The sequence below is a fragment of the Phascolarctos cinereus genome, unplaced genomic scaffold (genome assembly GCF_003287225.1).
Source record: "Phascolarctos cinereus isolate Bilbo 61053 unplaced genomic scaffold, phaCin_HiC Scaffold_3;HRSCAF=262, whole genome shotgun sequence".
Classification (NCBI taxonomy): domain Eukaryota; kingdom Metazoa; phylum Chordata; class Mammalia; order Diprotodontia; family Phascolarctidae; genus Phascolarctos; species Phascolarctos cinereus.
In genome coordinates, this window is record NW_027555736.1 from 86461347 (window position 1) to 86483400 (window position 22054).

Sequence of the window (22054 nt, forward strand, 5' to 3'; positions counted from 1 at the left end):
GACAAAACAATACTTAAAGAGTAAGTGAGCTTTTTGAGATCAAGAAAGGAAGATTTTATAAGGGAAATCTGTTCTTAGCAATCTTTGGGGTACAGGAACTGGGAATAAAGGAACATGTTGAAGAGGGCAAGCTCCTCCATGTATCTCAGGGCTCCTAGGTAATCTTCATCTTAACATTTAAAAATTAATACTTAGGCTGATACTATAAGCAAACTGGGAGAGCAAGGAACAGTTTACCTGTCAATATTTATGGAGAACAGAAGAATTTATGACCAAACAAGATAGAGAACATTTATGAAATACAAAATGGATAATTTTGATTACATTAAATTGAAAGTTTTTGCACAAAGTCAATGCAAACAAGGTTAGGACGGAAGCAGAAAACTGGGAAAGAATTTTTACAACCAGTATCTCTGATAAAGGCTTCATTTGTAAAATATATAGAGAAGTCAAATTTATAAGAATACAAGTCATTCCCCAACTGATAAATGGTCAAAGGATATGAACAGGCAATTTTCAGAGGAAGAAATTAAAGCTATCTGTAGTCATGTGAAAAAATGCTCTAAACCTATTGAATAGAGAAATGCAAATCAAAACAATTCTGGGGTACCACATTGAACCTATCAGATTGGCTAACATGACAAAACAGGAAAATAACAAATGTTGGAGAAGATGTGGAAAAATTGGAACACTAATGCATTGTTGAAGTTGTGGACTGATCCAACCATTTTAGAGATCAATTTTGAACTATGCACAAAGGGCTATAAAGATGTGCACACCCTTTGACCCAGCAATACCACTTCTAGGTCTGTATCCCAAAGACATCATAAAAATGGGAAAAGTACCCACATGTACAAACATTTTTACAGCAGCTCTTTTTGTGGTGGCAAAGAATTGGAAATGGAGGGGATGCCCATCAACCAGGGAATGGCTGAACAAGTTGTGGTGTATAAATGTAATGGAATACTATTGTGCTATAAGAAATGATGAGCAGGCAGACTTCAGAAAAATCTGGAAAGACTTATATGAACTGATGCTGAGTGAAATGAGCAGAACCAGGAGAACATTGTACACAGTAACAGCCACATTGTGTGATGACTGACTTTGATAGACTAGGCTTTTCTTAGCAATGCAAGGATCTAAGACAAGATGGAGAATGTTATCCACATCTAGAGAAAGAACTATAAAGTTTGAATGCAGATGGAAGCATACTATTTGCTTTTTTTTCTTGTGTTTTGTTTTGTTTCTTGTGGTTCCTCATTTTGGTTCTAATTCTTTACAACATGACTAATGTGAAAATATGTTTAATAGGAATGTATATGTAGAGCCTATATCAGATTGCATACCTTAGGGAGGGAAGGAAGGGGAGAAAATTTAAAACTCAAAAGCCTATGAAAGTGATTGTTGAAAGCTAAAAATAATTAATTTTAAAAATTAATACTTATTCCAAAGTCTGTCCAGTCAGGATCTTAAAGGTCTCAGCTAATCAGGAGTTTATGTCTCTGCAGGTATCAACTCACAGGACTATCCTTTAAGAAACAATAGGCTTGGGACAGTAGTGGAGTTAATTTATGACCCCTAAATGTCTGGGAGCCTCAATCAACACCATTTTCAAAAATGCTTAAATATTACAAGATCATTTAGCAGTTGGGATACTATGTTTTTACAGATTAATTTGGGCCCACTAAAAGTCTGCTGGTCTGTGGCCTGAAGAGCCTAGCACTCAATATCCAGAGAAAGCAGCCACGTGGTCCCAAGGCAATACAAATTATGACTAAACTAAGACATTCCCTGCAGGATGTCTTACAGAGCCCGGCCCTAACAAAGGCTCCATTCAAAAAGTAAGGCCAGAGGAAAGAGTAAACCCCCCCAAAAAAAAGGCTCCCATTATAAAGTGCTATTATGGTGACCAAGATCCCTAAGAACAAACCTTGAGGAAGAGAATGATTCCAAAAATATAAGCAAAGCCTACACAGGTTAAATATAAGTTCAGCTAGAATTCTTGGAGAACTAAAGCAAAAGTCAAGTAAAATTTTAAAAATTATAAATGAAATAACATTAGAAGAAAGAATTGGCAAAGAAAAAGTTTTAGAAGAAAGACTCTGAAGGAAAATTAATAGCTTAATACAAGAGGTACAAAACTTTTCCTAAGCAACAGATAACCTTGAAAAGTTGCGTGGATCAAACAACAGTTAGTGAGTCATGAGACAAGAAGAAATATTAAAACAAAGTCAAAATATTAAATAGAGCAAAATATAAGGTGTCTCATAAACAAAACAAAACAAATGACCTCAAAATTAGATCAACGAGAAGACTGAAGAATTATTGGACTACTTGGAATCCATGACCAAAAAAAAGGCTTGAATATTTCAAGAAATCATGAAAGAAAATGCCCATAGCTATTAGAACCAAATGGCAATGTGAAAATAGAAAGAATCCACCAGTCACCTCCTGAAAGAAATACCAAAATGAAAATTCCCAGAAATATTATAGCCAAAATCTAAAACTACCAGTCAAAAAGAAAATACTGCAAGCAGCTTCAAAGATTTTAAGTACCAAAGAGCCAAATTCAGGGTCACATAAGATTTTTTAAAGGAGCAGAATAAATGGAATATGGCTTTCCAAAAGGCAGAAAATATAGACTTATAACCCCAAGTAACCTATTGCCCCAAACTCAGTATAATCCTACAAAGGAGAAAATGTATCTTTAATAAAATAGAGGACTTTCAGTCATTCCTGATGAAAAGGCCAGAGCTGGGAAGAAACTTTGAAAAACAAACATGGAAGTCAGAGAAACATGCATTGGTAAGAAAGAGGGGGCTATCAAAAGGGACTAAATAAGAATGAAGTATTTACATTCTTCTAAGAGAATGTAAGAGAATAGAATGAAGAGTGATCATAACTGTTAATGTGGATGAGATTAACTCACTATAACAATGGAAAGTTGAAAGCAAAATGGATTAGGAAGCAGAATCTAACAATAAACATGGCATTTAGAAGAAATACTTTTGGAACATAAAAATCCCCAACAGAGTTCAAACAAGGGGCTAGAGCAATATCTATTGTACTTCATCTGAACTTAAAAAGATAGGGGTATCAATCATAATCTTAGATAAAGTAGCAGCAAAAACAGGCTCAATTAAAAGATAATAATTCATTGTGCTAAAAGAATACAAAATGAATTAATGTTAATATATATGTACCCAATGCCATAGCATTAAAAAAAAAAGTAAAGGAAAAGGTAAACAAGTTATAGGGAGAAATACAGTAAAACTATTATTAGAAGAGATTCTAATATACCCCTTAGACAAATCTAACAAACAAATAAACAAGAAAAAAGCTAAGCCTGAATAGATTTTTGGAAGTTAGATATGATAGAATCCCCGCAATTACTGAATGAAAATGGGAGCATACATATTTATCAACTGTGCATGAAGCCTTTAGAAACATTGACCATGTATTAGGGCATAAGAACCTCACAAATGCACAAAAGCAGAAATATTAAACATGATTTACTGACCACCATAGAATAAAGTTACATTTAATAAGGGCCACTGCAGGATTAAAATTAATTAAATACTAAATAACAGAATTGTATAGTACAGGTCAAAGAACAAAAAATAGAAACCACAGATAATTTCACTAAGGATCATAACAGCAGTGAGACAATATACTGACATTTTGGGAATACAGCCAAAATAGTACTTAAGGGAAAATTTATGTCTCTGAACATTTTTGTTAAACAAGAAAGAAGGAACAGATCAATGAAGTGATTATGTAACTATAAAAACAACCTAGAAAACAAAAAAAATTTAAAGCCTCAGTAAAACACCAGTATAAAAATTCTAAAAATCAAGTAAGCGATTAATAAAATTGAAAGAAAAAAACAAATGAAGAGCTATTTCTTTTTGGGGAGTAAGAGGGAAGATAAATCATTAGCTAATCTGATTTTTAAAAGAAACAGGCAAACCAAATTACCAGTATCAAAAGATGTAAAAAGGAGAAATCACAACAAATGAGGAAATAATGGAAATCATTAGTAATTACTTTGCACATTTATATGCCAATAAAATTGGCAACTTAATGAAGCTGATAGATGTTTGTAAAATTTTTCAATGCCCAGATTAGCAGGATAAGAAATAGAGCATTTAAATAACCCAATATCATAAGAATTTGTAATAAGCTATATATGAACTCCCAAAGAAAACCCCTGGGACCATGTACAAGCAAATTCTATCAAGCATTCAAAGAACAATTAATTCCAATATTACATAAAACATTTTTTTAAAGGGAAGAGTTTCTACCAAATTCCTTCTATAATACAAACATGGTCTTGCCAACTAAACCAGAAAGAACCAAGAGAGAGAAAGGAAAACTATATAGATCAAAATCCTCAATGAACATTGACATAAAATTTTTAAATAAAATTTTATCAAATATGCTATAAAAACATATAAAAAAGATCATACAATCTAGCCAGGATGTAGTTACACCAGAAATGTGAGGTTAATTCAACATTAGTAAAACTATCAACTATATATATGTATATGATATATATATATATATATATATATATATATATATATATACATAAGACATGTAAATATAAAAACCATATGAATATCTCAATAAATGTGGAAAAGGCTTTTCACAAGATACAATACTTATAGCTAAGTCCCTAGAAAGTGAATAAATGGACTTTTCCTTAATGTAATAAATAGTATCTATCTAAAAACAAAAGCCAGCATTATATTTAATGGACAGAGACAAAGGTCTAATAAGATTACGGATAAAGCACATTATCGCCACTTCTGTCTGATGTAGTGTTAGAAATGCTAATTATAGCCGTAAGACATGAAAAAGAAATTGAGGGAATAAACATGAACAAAGAGAAAACAACTACTGCTTTTTTGCAGATGAAATGATGGTCTATATAGAGTAGGAATTCTTAACTTATTTTATATGACTGACCCCTTTGAGAGTTTTGTGAAGCATATGGACCTCTTTTCAGTATGATATTTTTAAATGCATAAAATAACATACACAGGATTACAGAGGAAAGCAATTATATTGAGATAATGTTTTATGAAAAATTTGCACAGATCCCAGGTTAAGAATCCCCGATCTATAGAACCCAAAAGAGTAAACTAAAAATTGATGAAATAACTTCGACAGAGCTGAAGTATATAAAATAAATCCACATATCATCAGTATATCTGTGTATTACCAACAAAACTTATCAGGAAGAGATAGAAAAACTTCTCAAAATAATTATAGAATGTATAAAATATTTGGGTGTCTACCAACACAAAGAAGAATATATGAATACAATTATAAAATGCTCTTTAGAGAAATATAGAACTAAATTAAGGAAGAAATATTAATTACACATGGTCACACAATGCCAATATAATTGAAAATGAAAATACTACCTGTAGTAATTTACTTATTCAATGCCATACCAAACTATAACCCAATTACTGTTGAGGCACCACCATCACCTAAGCTCACACCCTCAGTATCATCTTTAATTTGTCACATTATCAACCCCCCTTTTCCAATCAGTTGACAAATCCTGTTGGTTTTACGTTCATCACATCTCTGTATATGCCCCCTTCTCTCTTTTAATACTGTTACCATCCTGGTGCAGGCCTTCATCACCTTACACCTAGGCTATTACAAATAGCGTGACACTTGGATGCCCTGCCTTAGGTCTCTCCCCACTTTACAATCTATCCTCCATTTAGTTTTCAAATTGGTTTTCCTAAAGTGCAGGTCTGACTATATTATTTCCCCCATTCAATAAATTATAGAGACTTCCAATTAGTTTCAGGATCACATAAATGCATTCTTTGGCTTTTAAAACCTTTCATAACCAGATTCCTTTCGATCTTTACATTCTTCTTACATCTTATTCTCCTCCATATACTTTATTTATCCAGTGACATTGGCATCCTTCCTGTTCCTTAAGACACTCTATAATCCAACTCCATGAATTTTCACTTGCTGTTCCCCACACCTGGAGTTCTCTCCTCTCTCCTCTCTGCCTCCTAGCTTCCTTGAATTTCCAGTTAAAATTCTAGCTTCTGTAAGAAGCCTTTCTAGTGCTTAATAGGGATTCTCTCTGAAATTATTTCAATTTATCCTGTATATATCTTATTTATACATAGTTGTTAGCATATCATGTCTCCCAATTGACTGTTGAGCTCCTTGAGATCAAGGTCTATTTTTTACTTTTCTTCATATCCCCAGTATATAGTACAGTTCATGGCACATAGTAGGCACTTAAAAAATGCTTGTTCACTTGACCAAAAGATTATTTTGAAGAGCTAGAGAGAATAAATTCATTTGGAAGAACAAAGGTTCAGGAATCTCAAGGGAAATAAAAAAAAAAAAGGTGGGAAAAAAAGGACCTAGCACTAGAAAGCTATAGTCATCAAAACTTTTTGATAATGATTAAACATAAAAAGGTTGATCAGTGGAACAAATTAGGAACACAACATATGGAAGAAAACAAAGTAACATAGTGTTTGACAAACCCAAAGTCTTTGGCTACTATTTGGTTAAAGACTCACTCACTATTTGACAAAAACTGCTAGGCCGACTAAGAAGCAGTCTAGCAAAAATTAGGTTTAGATCTGTATTTCATACCATGTATAGACACATGACTTGGATATTATTTTTAAGATCCTTTAGATCTTGTTTTAGAGAAGCAAGGAAAAAATATCTTTAACAATTATGGATAAGAGAAGAGTTCATGCCCAAAAAAGGGATGGAGAGGATCATGGAAAATAAAATGAACAATTTTGATTACATAAAATTAAAAAATTATTGTACAAACAAAACCAGTATTAAAATTAGAAGGAAAACAGCTAACTGAGAAAAAAAAAGAAACTAGATTTTTGTTAATTGAGAAAAAATTAAATTTAAAAAGAAGAAATAAGGTATGTTACAGGCAAGAGGAAGTTCATTGTAGAAATAGGAATCCTATTTCACTTGGATGATACAAGGAAAATAAATATGAGAAAGAAAGCAGAACTATTCAGCTATTCTGCATCTCTTCCTCTATTAAGCAGGATTATCTTCAGAATAGTAAGTACAGAGTGAAAACAGTTAAAAGATAACTGAAACTTAAGATAAGTAGGGTTATGGTATGAACATGTTTGATTGTCCTCAATTAGTTTGTAGTCTGGCTCAGATAAACTGCTTGCCTCTTCCTTGAGTAGCATGGTATAGTAGACAAAATTCTAGAATTGGAGCTAGGAAGAGGTTGGCAGTAAATGGCAGAAGCGGGGTCTGAATACAGGTCCTTGGACTCCAAATCTACTCTTTTTATTTGTGTGAAACTTAGTAGAAGGAGAGAGAGGTGATATTTTCATAAGAATACACCATGGAAAACTGGTAAGAGCCAGCTCTGCTTCATAAAAAGCAAATTTGCCAAACTCACTTTATTTCATTTTGACAAGCTTATTAGAATGGTAGCTCAGGTGATTGCTATAGATAGTGCTTACTTCAATTTTATTTTTTGTTTATTGTTCTTCTTTTATATCATTTCGCATTACTTGTCCCTTACAGAATTTTTATGTAACAAAAAGTCATTGACCGTGTCTGAGGGTATTCTGCTTCCATAGTACAAGACCTCTCTACTGAGATGCTCCTTAATTCTAGTGCCTCTCTTGTTTATGTCCAGTTTATCCTGCATATAACTTGATTTAAAAAAAATTTACATATAACTTGTTTGTACATAGTTATTAGCATATTATCTCCCTCAGACTGAGCTTAAGAGTAGGGAATGGTTTTTGTTTTTCTTTGTATCATTAGCACTTAGCATAGTGCCCAGCACATAGGAGGCATTTAAATGTTTATTGAATGACTGACTGAGGTATATTTATATCATCAATACTCTGGAATTAAGATTGCTTATTGAGTTCTGAAGTGTTTTCATGTTTTACTTTACATTATTGTAGCCATTATGTATATTGTTCTTTTGGCTCTGCTTACTTTATTTTGTATTCATTCAAACATATTTTCCTAAGACCTTCTGATTTAATATTTGTCATTTCTTAGGGTTCACTATTATTTCAGTATATTTATATTCATATACCACAACTTTCTTACCCATTCCCTAGACAAGGTGCACCCTTCTGATTTCAAGTTTCTGGCTACTTAAAAAATGCTTCTATAAATATTTTGTCATATATACAAAATTTCCCTCTTAGAATTTCTTTTTGTACATTTCTTGTAGTGGTATCACTAATGTCAAATACTTCATTTTTCTAGCATAGTTCCAAATTATTTTTCAGAAAGTTTGGATCAATTCACAACCCAACAGTTTTAATGTGCTTTTCATAAGACCTTTCAATAACGACTACTTTCATCTTTTATCATGTTTGTCACTTTGAAGAGAGGTGAAACCTCACGATTTCTTAGATATTTATTTAATAATACTAATAATAGCTAACCTTTATGTAGTACTTACTATGTGCTAGGCACTTAGCTAAACACTTTACAATTATTATCTCATTTGATCCTCACAACCACCCTGGGAGGAAGGTTTTATTATTCTTCCCATTTTACAGATGAGGAAACTGACTCAGAGGTTAAGTGGCTTGTCCTGGATCACACAACTAGTAAGTGTCTGAGGGTGGATTTGAACTCAGGTTTTGTTAACTCTAGGCCTAGGGTTATATCTAGTGAGCCACTCAGCTGCCATTATTACTAGTAATTTAGAACATTTTTATATGGTTGTTAACCATTTGTATGTCATCTTTTAAAAACTGTTCATATCTGTTGATCACTTATCTATTAGAGAATGGCTTTTGATTATATGTGTGTGTGTGTGTGTGTGTGTATATATATACACACACATACGTATATAATGAATTCTGTATATATCTTGGGCATCAGACCTTTAATAGGACTATTTGATATGAAGATTTTTTCCCCAAAGGTGAGTTTCTTTTCTTATTCTAAGTCAATTGATTTTCTTTGTTCAAATACTCTATTCTTTGTTTTGGTATGAATTATTTCCAAAACTGTAAATATGAAAGATACTTATATTCTCTTTGTTTTTATAATGTGGCATTTTATGTTAAGGCCATTTATCCATGAAGCTTTTTGATAAGATGTTGATCTAAGCCCAATTTCTGTCAGTTTTCCCACTGGTTGTTCTTGAATAGGGATTTCTTCCCTCATTAGTTTGTGTTCTTGGGTTGACTGAGCCCCTAGGTTATGTGTTCAACTGGTCTTTTTTTTTTAATATACAGCCAGTGAAACATCCATTATTTATTGTCTAAGAAGCCAGTATACCTTTTGTCATCATCATACTTACACATTCTTATAGCCTAAACTGTTGTTTCTCATCCAGTCAAGCATTCAGCATAGAAAGGCAGAAACATTTCTGTCTGTCTTTTTATTCCCACATAGTACTAAATTTGTGATACCCACTGGTCTGGACCACAAAGGACCTTAGAAGTCATAGGATGGCAAAATGAGGCCTTAGGGAATGTATGAGTGGTCTTCTCAAAATGTTAGCACTAATCTTACTGTAAAGTGGACTTAATCCCTAGACGAGTCTACTGGAGGTAGAATGAAGGATGTTAGGATATTGGCTGTGGGTAGGAGCTACAATAGAATGATCCAGCTTTCCATGGTGGGGAAGGGACAAATGGAATAAAAAAGAATTAGGTACCATTAGGAAGGGCCTGAAAGGATAAGTAGATATTCCAAGGAGGTGGAAAACAAATATTTCTCACTTCTCTACCACAATCTCAGGCCAAAAAGCTAAATGGCTCAAAGCAAAGAGGCAAAGCTGGCCACTGTCTGGAATACAAAGTGGGTAGCCGGGAAAGGAGACGCCAGGCAGCCTGTGGGTCAAAAAGTCTTCTCAGAAGGTGGCTGCATGTTTTACACAAGAGTACAGACAAGTTGCTCCAACTTCTCAGCAGCCAGGAGCCCAGTCACCAGTACCTCTTTGTGATTGGTGGTCTCCTAGCTTTCATGATCCAATACTAATTCGTTCATAATGAGGGAGAATCCAAAGACTGGAATGCTACAATGCCTGGCCACTATCACCTCTGGTACTGTACTCATGCCAACAGCATCAGACCCTAGTTTCTGCAGAAACTGACACTCTGCAATGGTTTCAAAGTTCCTTCCTGCAGTGGTCGTTCCTGTTCCATTTGCTTCCATATGCAATGGGCCTTCTGTCTCAGAATGCTGACGTAGGCATCAGACATGGGAAGAAACCTTTCTCCAAACCTCTCATCATTGGGGCCTCTGAGTTGATATGATCTTGGATCAGCATAACATCCCCAACTTTATATTCAGGGTTCAGCCCACCAGCAGCATTGGTGACAATTAAGGTGTGCACATTCATAAGTTGAAAAACCCTCACATGGAATGCTACCTTCCAGAGTGGGTAGCCTTCACAAGGGTGGAATCAGCCCTGTATCATCACACAGCACTTGTCATTTAAGAATCCAAATACCAGCCATCCTGCGTGTCCTGGTACTGTGCTTTGAGGAAAGCTGGGTATCTCATTGTAGTCAAAGGCCTGGAGTTGGGTCAGTCTATTTGCCAGCTCCCCCAATTCAGAACCACAGATCACTGCAATTTCAGGTTGATATTTAGTTTGGGATAATAGCTACTCAGCAGTTTTCTTATAATCCTCATACTTGAAATGATTCTCCATGTCTCCCTTGTGGTACTCTCCTCTTCTTTGCTTTGGTCTACTCCTCTCCACTCTGCTCTGCTGTGCCGAGCTCTGAATCTGGTCGTACTTTTTTAGTCTATTTCACCAACCTTATTTCCTGGTTTTCAAGCATTAATAAGTAGTTTTAATGCTTACTATTTTATAATGTAGTGTGAGAGAGGTAGTGTGATGTGGCATAGTAAGAGGGAATAGATTCAAGGATGTTCGGGTATTGCCACTGGTACATACTGGTTATGGCTCTAGGCAAATTGATTAACATTTCAGTGATAATGGACAAATCTTTAAAATTACAAATTGCTAAGCAGGTGTCAATCTGCAATTGTAGAAGAATTGCCAATGTCAATGTCAGGTCTATCTTCCCAACATCTCTTGGATATGTCACCTCATTTCTACTCTCACAGCCACAACACTAGTGCATTAATGCCTTAACACCCTACTTCATAATTGTTTCAAACCTGGCCAATGATGACACAAGCAGTGTTTGTGATCTTTCCTCACAGTGCCATTAATCTATCCTGTAGACAAACCCAAGGCAAGAGCAAATAAATGTTCATCCTAAGCAACCATTTGCTACAAACCATACAGAGAACAGATTTGGAGACTAGGGGCAGAGTATAAAATAGAGAGCAAATCAGAAGGAAAGAGGAGGGGAATCTAAGTGTCTAGGGTTGAGGACAGACTGAGTGAAGAGAAGGCATTAAAAGTAGAGCATCAGAAAGCAAAAATACTGCATATGCAATTAAATGCAGAGAGGTCAGTTGCTGAATGTCTACCAAAAGAAAAGAAATTCTTTCAAGATAGCAAAATACCTCCACATACAGAAACTTCTACCTCTGGAGGATCTCATTTGGACAGTGAGCTGCAATCTTCCTGCCAATCTGCTGAAGATTCAAAATGGTTGACATTAAGTGCACAAGAGCAGTAAGTACCACTAGATTTCCCTTTTGGAGAAAGGATGATAGGTTATAGATTTGTTTCTTGTTCTCTTCCTTTGGAAGGACAATTATTTCTCCAACTGCAAATAACCATGCTGTGAGACTTTTAGAGAAACTGTTGTCTATCCTGAGGGAAAAAACAGGAAATATTTTTGTAGGGAAAGGAAGGTCTAGACCTGTATTTTCATTGGTATATTGGCAACTCTCAATGAATCAATTCCTTCTATCAATGCAGCTTGGCAATTTATAATCTTAGAGTTATCCAAGACACTTAGGTTAAGTGACTTGCCCAGGGTCACACAGCCAGTATGTAGGCAGGTCTTGAACTTATAAAACTTTCTGATTCTGATGCTGGCTTTCTATCTGCAACAATATGTCTTCTCAAGAATATATTTCAGTCGGCTAATGAAATGCCCTAATCATTACCGTGCAGATTATTATGCCTCTTGGCCCATTATCACTTAAGAAACCATTTAAAGACTTTTCCTTTTCCTTTAGAAAAATTTTTAACAGGATCTGTTTTTTCTTCCATTGGTATAGGTAACAGTAAAATGAAATGGTTGGACTAGACAGCATCTGTGGTCCTGAGGAAATTCCCACTACCAATGGAAATTAGCACCTGCCCATTCACTTAGTTTTAGTGAATTCCCTGGGACACTAAAAGATTATATAATGGTGCTTAATCACGCAGGAAAGTATGTACCAAAGGCATATAACTCAGAGGCTAGTTTTCTGTATACAATGAATGAATGAATGAAGCATTTATTACATTCTTACTATGTGCTAAACCCTGGGAAAAGTGAACCAGTTCCTGCTCTCAAGAAGCTCACGTTCGAATGGGTGACATAACATAACGAAGGTTTTATCTGTAAGTCCTATGGTCCTTAGGGTGCAGTGGCAGAGATGTTAATGCTGCTTTTTTAAATGTCACTTTCACTGATCAAATCATATTAATTTCCGAAGTTGCACCATTTGACAGTTCCAAAGACTTTAGTAAACATTTAGTTTCTAAGATTTTTCTCTTAGCCTGGTTCTACCTTATTTTCTAGGTTAACCTGGGTCAAAAATATTCAAGACCCTCGGATTGCCAGAGGTCTCCGATCCCCTCTGGAGAAAAAGATATTGGTAAGCAAACTACCATACCAAATCACCATGGAATTTAAAGTCTACCAGAAGAATAAATAAACAATAGGTTGAAAAGTCTAGAAGTCCAACTTATAACTTCTAATTGGAAGTTTTTTTCCTGGCAGTTCTTTCCAGCTACTTGTAAACTGTGATATTATTTTGTAAATTTTTCATATGTGATCATCCAACATTGGATTTTTTTTTTTTGGAGAATTGCCTATTGACTTTTGGTGATGATGCCTCACAGACCAATAAGCTTGAGAGATACACTTGGTAGTGAAGTGTGACCATAAAGATTCTTGCACTAATATAAAAGAGGTCTCCTTCTATAGCAATTGTAAGAAAACACTCTGATCCTGGCATTCTCCATAGAAAGCAAATATTTAAAATGTGTTTTCTGGAGAAAAGCTTCTTTATTGTAAATTCTATACTTTACTTTGACAGAATTTAGGTGGCACACATAGTAGAGCTGCACAAAGATTGTTAGCTAAAAAATGTCAAGAGGAGAATAAAGCCATCTGTAAACTCAAGTCTGAATCCCTGGACTACTGGCTCAGCCAAGCTATGATTTATTATTCCAAGAGACATGATGAAATTATGGAGGAATACCAGAGGTCTATTTCTGAACAGGTGCCTGGCCTATACAAAGAGCCAGAAGTAATTAAAGAAGAAAAAATATGGGCACCAAAAAAATGGGACTATTTAGTAAATGAGAGAGAACTAAAGCAGATAGAGAAGCATATTTACAGAGCAAAACATGCTAGAAACCTTAGAAACAAAACATATATACTATACCCTCATGATAGCCCAAGGAAAACATTTCCTCCCAGAATTTGGACAGCAGAAAGTAAAGAGGATAATGACATCCAGAAAACGAGAGAACAGATGAGAGAATCAGTGGCAAAGCAAATCAAAGACCATCAAAAGCGCATGATATATGGGAGAAAAGTTATGCAAAGTCACAAGGAAAGACGTTTTTATAGCATCCCTATCGACATTCCTCCAGTTCCAAAACTTGAGGTGAAGAAAGAGCAAATAAAATTTTATGAATGGGTTACTGCTTATCCACTTCTCCAACCTCGCCATGGAAAGCAGCTGGAAATATATATCCTTATTGAAAAGTCAAAGTTGAAAGGGGAGGAACAGGAGGAAGAAAGTAGAACAAAACTGCCAACTGGTTCAGTATTCTTGAAAATTCCACCATTTTTGAAGAGTCAAATAGACAAAATGAAAGCTTATTAAAGTTGTTATATTTCTAAGATCAAGGGTTAAATATTTTGGATGAAAATTTTTTGTAGCTTTTAAAACAGAAGCTATATTACTAGATGTTAGCTCTATAAAATTAAACTGTGAAGGGAGGAAAAAGAAGGAAAAAGTTCAGTTCTTTATATTGGAGGAGGTGGAGCACAGATAAGATTGTAGCCCAAAGCTCTTAAACCTCTATATAAGCTTGATGGAAGAACTTAAAAACTGCTTTGACTAGCAAAGACAGACTCAAAAGTATACTCTTTCTCAAAGGGCTGGGTAAGGATAAAGACGAAATGAGAGAAAGACAATTTAGGGAATGCACTCACTGATCAGAAGAATTAATCAACTAATTAAGCCTATGTGCCAGGCACTGCGCTAGAGTACCCAAATAATGAAGAGGTCCTATTCTTAAAGAACTTATGTTGTAATGAGGAAGACGGTAAATCCATGTATAAATATGTGTGGAATAAATATGAAGTGGTTGAATACCAGGTAGTTTGAGAGGGAGGACATTAGCAGGGGGTGGTAGAGGTGAGGAATCAAGAAGATAGTGCTTGAGCTGTAGCTTGAAGGAAAAAAGTGATTTCATGGGGCAGAGGTGAGGAAGGAGTGCATTCCAGGAATGAAAGGAGGCTAGTAAAAATGCAAAGAGATGGGAGATACAGGGTTATGAGTAAAAAACATTGAAAAGACCAGTTTAGCTGTATTGCATTGTAAAGAAGGGAGAAGAAAGAAATTGGAAGAGAAGTTGTAGGGGCAGGTCATGTTATGTCTTTAAAAGTTTGTCCTAGAGGCAATAATAAGGAGTCACTGGAGTTGAGCAAATAGTAGAGTAACATGATCAGATCTGTGCTTAAGGAACATTATTTTAATATGGAGGACATGCTGGTGTGGAGATAAAGTTGAAGAAGGGAGACCAATTAGGTCATTACAACAAACTAAGGCGATGGAGTAATGAGGTAATGAGGGACTTGAACTAAAGTGGTAGCTTTTTAAGTAAGGAGAAAGGGGTATAATGAAAAATGTGTTGTGAAGGAAAAAAAGGCAAGATTTGGCAACTGATTGGATATGGTGAGGGCAAAGAACCTAAGTAAATGCTAATTATAATCTCCATGACACAGGAAGTATGGTGGTACCTTTAACAAAAATGGGAAATTTGGAAGAAGAGTTTGGAGGGAAAGATAATTCAGTTTGGATCTTTGAGATGTCTATGGGACATACAGTTTGAAATGTTCAACATACATCCACTGGTGATGTGAGACTGAAGATAGGAGAACATTAGGGCTGGATCTATAAATGTGTAAGAGTCATTACATACAGATGAAAATTAAACCTCTAGGAGCTGCTGAAGTTACTGAGTACGTAGAAGAGAAGAGGGCCTATGACACAATCTTGAGGAACACTCACAGTTAGGGGGCATGTTATGAATGAGCCAGCAAGAGAGACTAAGAAAGTTAAGTCAGATAGGTAGGAAGTGAACCAGTGTGGAAAGACCATCCTGGGGGAGAGGTTGGTCAACAGTGTCAAATACAACAAATGGATTGAGAAGGATGAGGACTAAAAAAAGACAATCAGATTTGACAATTAAGATGGTCATAACCATCAATTTGATCACATCAGTTGAGTGATGAGGAGGGAAGTTGAGATTAGGAGTAAGAGTAGAGGAAATGGAAACAACATGCAAGAAGCTCTTCCGAGGAATTTGGCTGAGAAAGGAAGGACAGATATATAGGAGTATAGCTTAAAGCAAGAGAAAACTTGGGCATATTTGAAAGTAGTAGGAAAGGAACCAATAGATAGAGGTTGATGCTTTAAGAGAGAAGGAAGGATGGTGGATTACAGGCAGCCACTCAGCCGAACTTTCCCAATGTCTTCCCCTCCTCCCCCACAACCACCTTAAAATAATACCTCAGATCAAATTTTGAAGGGACAGAGCTAACGAAAAGTTAGGATGAGATAGGAAAGGGTAATAGTAAATTACAGTATATTAATTTCTTTGGAACCCTTAAGGCCTCATAAAAATGAAAGGCTGTAGGTATTTGGCCATATAGTTAATGACAGCCCTCAGCTGAGATGTAAACTTAAGAGACATAACTTTTTTCCTTTCCAAAAATGGTGGAACGCTTAACATTTCTTTATAGAATAGTACTTTCATTCCTTTCTTCTTTGAATTTGCAGTTAAGATGTTGCATTGGTCACATCATTCTGCATGGTAAAATTGAAAAGTAGATAACTGATGACCTGCTCATATTTTTTCATCTCTTTCTCCTTTACCACAGTCTTACTGAAAAAAGCTTGGTTAATATTCTTTGCTTGCTTTTCTTCTTTGATTTATAAATTCTCTTTCTGAAATCCTGTTTTTGGAGTACTTTCTTGTTTTAGGGGAGTTTTAAAAAATGTTATTTACTTCTTTTTATTCTCAACTGGCATGCTTTTCAGACGCCTTTTAATCTGTGATTCTTTGAGAATCTTAATAGACTAATTTTTTTTTTTGTCACAGAGTATCCTATTCTAAGTCCATTTTGCTGCTGTCTCCATTTTATCCTGTTGGAGATACCTTTTTTATTCTGTCAGGAATATGGCATTACTTTCAATGAAGAAACACAGGAAATGCATTTTAAAAAATTTTTAAATAACTTATTCTGAGTTTTTAACATTCACTTCCCCCCTCCCCAAGACAGTACGTAATCTGATATAGGTTCTACTTATATATTCATATTAAGCATATTTTCACATTAGTCAATGATGTATAGAAGAATTAGAACTAATGAGAAGAACCCTGAGAAAGAAGAAATAAAACAACAAAAGAAAAGAAGAGAAAATAGTATGCTTCCATCTTCGTTCCGACTCCATAGTTCTTCCTTTGGATGTGGATAGCTTTTTCCATCATGAATCTTCTGAAGTTGTCTTAGATCCTTGCATTGCTAAGAAAAGCCTAGTCTATCAAAGTCAGTCATCACACAATGTGGCTGTTACTGTGTACAATGTTCTTCTGGTTCTGCTCGTTTACTCAGCATCAGTTCATATATGTCTTTCCAGATTTTTCTGAAGTCTGCCTGCTCATCATTTCTTATAGCACAATAGTATTCCATTACATTCATACACCACAACTTGTTCAGTCATTCCCCAGTTGATGGGCATCCCCTCCATTTCCAATTCTTTGCCACCACAATAAGAGCTGCTATAAATATTTTTGTACATGTGGGTCCTTTTCCCATTTTTATGATGTCTTTGGGATACAGACCTAGAAGTGGTATTGCTGGGTCAAAAGGTATGCACAATTTTATAGTCCTTTGGGTATAGTTCCAAATTGCTCTCCAGGATGGTTGGATCGATTCACAACTCCACCAACAATGCATTAGTGTTCCAATTTTCCCACATCTTCTCTAACATTTATCATCATCTTGTTTTGTCATGTTAGCCAATCTGACAGGTGTGATGTGGTACTCAGTCATTTTGATCTGCATTTCTCTAATCAATAGTGATTTAGAACATTTTTTCATGTGACTATAGATAGCTTTAATTTCTTCCTCTGAAGACTGCCTGTTCATCACCTTTGACCATTTATTAATTGGAGAATGACTTGTATTCTTATAAATTTGACTCAGTTCTCTACATATTTTAGAAATGAAGCCTTCATCAGAGATACTGGCTGTAAAAATTCTTTCCCAGTTTTCTGCTTCCCTCCTAATCTTGGCTGCATTGGTTTTGTCTGTGCAACAGCTTTTCAATTTAATGTAATCAAAATTATCCATTTTGCATTTCATAAATATTGTCTATGTCTTGTTTGGTCATAAATTCTTCCCTTCTTCATGGTTTGCCTGTAGTATTAATCTTTACATCTAAATCATGTACTGATTTTGACTTTATCTTGGTATAGGTGTAAGATGTTGCTCTATGCCCAGTTTCTGCCATACTATTCTCCAATCTTCCCAGTAGTTTTTATTAAATAGTAATCTCTCAGGAAATGCATTTCCAGGACTTAGAGTTAGGATTTGCCCCAGATCCCAGAAGGATAGGATACTGTTTTTGAGTAGAGGAGGTAAGTTTCTTGATATTTCTATCCACTTTTTCTGAAGGGAGGGCAGTGTTGAGGAGTCTTCTAAGACTCTTACCATAGCCTTCATCCTTTTGGGAGATACAATCCCTGAGTCCATCATATCCCTTAGTATGGAGACCAAATGTCTAATGCTCCTTTGTTGGGTCTTCTCAGAGATCTAATTGACTCACCTTTAGGAGTTTCAAAGTTTCTATCTTAACTCTTTTTCTAAATCCTGCATACAAGCTGTCACCTCTCTAAAAATGAAGTTTTAACTTTTTTGTTTTGAAGGAGAGTTCAGGATCTTTCACAAGTAGTGTAAGGGCTGTGGCAACTATATAACAGTAATAACTCTGAAAGTTCTTTCATCTAGGAATGATATTAGCAGCCTGACCATAAGAACCATAAACTTGAAAAACTTTTTTTTTCTAATAGTCTTTTGAGAACTGGTTTACACACTCAAGAACTTTACATGAAGTGTTACTTTCATTCTTTGTATGAAGTGTTAATTCATTCTACTGAATTCTTTGACTTTTCCATACCTGATTTATGCATATTATTTTTTTTGCCTCAGATTTCTGAATTAGAGTAAACTAGCTAGGATTTTGCTTAGTTCCTTTGCGTAACTTCTCTCACTCACAGTTTCCTTGTTTTCTTCACACAAAATTTTCCCTTAGTACCCTGATACATCATTTGTTTTTCTTCCTTATTCATTTTCCCAATAAACTAACTGAAGTCCAGAGAGGTTAAGTACATTGTGTAAAGAGTCACACAGGCAAGTGAATGAGGCAGGATATTGAAACCAGGTCTTGTGACTATAAAGTCATCAGAGGGATTCATCTCAGCCTGCTGGGGACCTTCCTCTGTATCTGGTCTCTAGCAGTATGTTGACAAGGATCTCATGTTCAGTAAGCGCTTTCAGTCTGGAAAGAACAAGATGATTCAGGAATAATATGAAGTAAAGGGGAAAAAAGGAGACCCAGATGGTGGATCTAGCCAAATATACTGTATGCAGAATTTCATGAACTAAATCTCCCTAGGAGTTCTAGCCAGCCAATTTGAGCTCCTGAATGAAAAGGTAAAGAGAGGCATTTGGGAACTCATATAAAGAAATTATCCTCCACAGTTCTCCTCTGTTCTAAGTTTTATTATTCAGACTGCTTGAAGCTGAAGTAACCCTACTAGTCAATAATTAAAGAACAACTACTTCAAAGTTTACTATATTTCCAACACTGTGCTAGGTAACTTTGGGACTATAGACACCAATCTTGAATTCTAATCTGTTTGCCTTTTCAATTCAATATAATTCAACAATGTTAAGCTCTGTTACGTACCAGTCACAAAAACAAATCGATCTCTGCACCCAAGGAGCACCATATTATTCTAGATGGGCAGGGGAAGAAATAAAAGTACATAGGTAAGTAAATAGGTGTTCTGAAGAGGGGGAGACACCAACAATGGTGGCGTCCTACACTGAAATAGTCATCAAGATTCCAAGGGAAAGAGATACATCTTTCATAATTTTTCCACACTTAAAATATTCACAGAACTTCCTCTTCAGAAGAGTGAAAAATTTGTGGCTCTTAAAAAAAAATCAGTAAATTTTATTACTTTAACACATCTTAGTTTTCTGTGAATTCTCTCTGTAGGGAACATAGACTTTGGACTTACTCTCCCAACTTCCCATCACTGTGGAGAGGCTGGGTCCCCAGCCTTTCAATGCTTCCCCCCCCTTAGGATTCTAGGGGTATCCTGAACGGGTTCAGTGGTCTTTCTAATGTTGCTAGCTCAAGCTCCCATTCCACTGTACTCTGCTCAATAGTAATTGCCAGTGATTATTTCCCCAATATAATTTACCCCAATGCCAGTTGGTATCTCCTTAGGATCACTGATAATCAATTAACATCACATTTTTATTAAAGTACATTTACTTTAAAAACATCATAAGAACCAAAAACATCCTTCCATCTTCCATTCCATAAACCATTTACATCTGAATACACTCTTCCCTCCACCACCTCAATCGCTGGTGAGAGTGGGCTCAAATGTAAAGTGATTGCTATACCAACATTCCACTGAATTAACTTTGGGGTGTTGCATAGCAAATAGATAAGTGGTTGCTTTTGTTTTCGGGGCACAAGGTCTTCACCACTGAGTCAATGTTGGGCTGGGCCAAACAGTTTGCCTAAGGGTTCTGTTTTAGGGTTGCTGGCAAACTCTATTGGCTATTCCAACCCTTTGAAGCTCATTAAAATTGTTCTAGCTCCAATCATCCACCTGAGATCATTAAAGAACAGATAAAACAGGGAGAGAAATAACATAGGGGCCATATATTCTAGGCCTCATGCCACTTGGGTAGAGAGAGCACCGACCAAGTGGCCCACAGCAGTTCTTGTCTTGCTCACCAACAGGTAGGAGAGGCTTGATTTGGCCTGATGGTGCCCCCCGTATGCACTCAGCCCTGGCTTTTTGTTTTCATGTAGTAAACAGGCAATAGTCCCCTGTAGAGATCATTCTCTGAAGTGGAAGCAAGGGTCCTCCCTTCCAATCTACAGGAGGCAGGTTCCCTCAGCAACCAAGTGGGTTTATTAAACAGGGGGAAAAAACAGGTAAAGTAAATGTTTATTAAGATCTAAATAAAACAAAAAGCGTGGTGATGTTCTCTGGTTTGTTTTCCTCAAATGAAACATTTCACACAAATAGCTAGTAATACTAGTTGGCATTTATGTAGTACGTTAAGGACATGCATTATCTTATTTGATCCTTAAAGCTACTCTGAGAGAAGTACTTCATTATTTTCCTCCCTATTTTACAGATGATAAAATTGAGATTCACAGAGGTTGAGTGCTAACTTGTCCAGGGGGTCAACACAGCTGGTATTAGGCATAGGCTTTGAACCTAGGTTTCTCCTGATTCTAAGTTTAGAACCCTTTCCACAATACAGTGGAGTCACAACTTAGGGAAAAGGGAAGGGCAAACAGAGGAAAGCATTGTGTATAGTCAAATTTATTCTTGAAATCTCTTAAATAATCCATAATGGACAGTGCCATGTGTTTAAACAATGTGGTTGAAAAGGGGTTATTGTTGCTTTAAAAGAACAATCCATATCAAAGAATGGATGGGTTGGAGTTGGTTGCTATGGAAATAACTGAATGTAAATGTTTTTCATTATGGTCAACTAAGCTATTAATCAGAAGAGAAATGAACACTAGGACTATCAAACAGGTAAAAATGTAGTTGGCAGGAAAACTGACGGAAAAATATTTTTAAAAGGGCTTCATATCTAAACTGAAGGGAGTGATCACTGCATTACATATTTTTTTCCCTGTTTTATTGGGAGGTTAAAAAAATACAAAGATGTCAAAGAGGAGGGAGGTTTAATTCCAGCTGAGCAGGAATTCTGTTCTAGGAAGGCCAATTAAGGATGCCTTCTCAGTTTACTTAGAATGAATAGAATGTCTGTGGGCATGATGAAGAGGAGACTCTAGAATCACACTCAAAACTGGTCTCATATGAGAGGCATTCAGAGACTGAGACCACCTGAGGACAGAAAGGACAGCAATTGATCAACTTACTCAATTGACAGTGTAACGACAAATGGAATCAACAGTAAAAGAATTTTTCTGTTCTTTCCCCTGTCATATAGTTCAATTTAGCAAACTAAAACACATGTATGATATTAAAAAATGTCATTTATGAAGTGAATCCATGTCCACAGCTTCTAAACACGTAACATGCCATATTTTTCTAGGAAAAAAAAGTGATTTTAAGACCTGAGCCTACTGATTTAGTGTCATACTGTACGCTATGCACATTAATTTCATACCTCATATATTCAGGTTTCAAACTTGGTCTCACATGGGAGTCTCAAAGAAGGTGGTTTTGAAATACTAAATAAAAACAGAATTTATGCTATTCACTCAATAAATATTTGTTTGCAGAGTATTTACTAAGTGTGAGGAAAGTGCTATGGATGATACAAATGTAAGACAC

At 35.7% G+C, this 22054-nt stretch overlaps 1 protein-coding gene and 1 pseudogene across 1 annotated transcript; one reads left to right on the forward strand and one right to left on the reverse strand.

Moving 5' to 3' along the window:
• Positions 1-9353: 9353 nt before the first annotated feature.
• LOC110202860 (purine nucleoside phosphorylase pseudogene) lies at positions 9354-11107 on the reverse strand (annotated as a pseudogene).
• A 340-nt stretch (positions 11108-11447) lies between these two features.
• LOC110202855 (uncharacterized) lies at positions 11448-14016 on the forward strand. The gene is made up of 3 exons (XM_020979211.2): positions 11448-11635; positions 12699-12774; positions 13219-14016. The coding sequence occupies exons 1-3, from the start codon at positions 11448-11450 to the stop codon at positions 14014-14016; spliced, it is 1062 nt and encodes a 353-aa protein (XP_020834870.1).
• Positions 14017-22054: the final 8038 nt, after the last annotated feature.

Bases quoted from the DNA above. Each gene is read 5' to 3' on its own strand.
- LOC110202855 (XM_020979211.2), top strand. From the start codon at position 11,448: ATGCAATTAAATGCAGAGAGGTCAGTTGCTGAATGTCTACCAAAAGAA. The intron at 11,636-12,698 runs GTAAGTACCACT...CTTATTTTCTAG, and splicing joins ACATTAAGTGCACAAGAGCA to GTTAACCTGGGTCAAAAATA. The intron at 12,775-13,218 runs GTAAGCAAACTA...TTACTTTGACAG, and splicing joins CTCTGGAGAAAAAGATATTG to AATTTAGGTGGCACACATAG.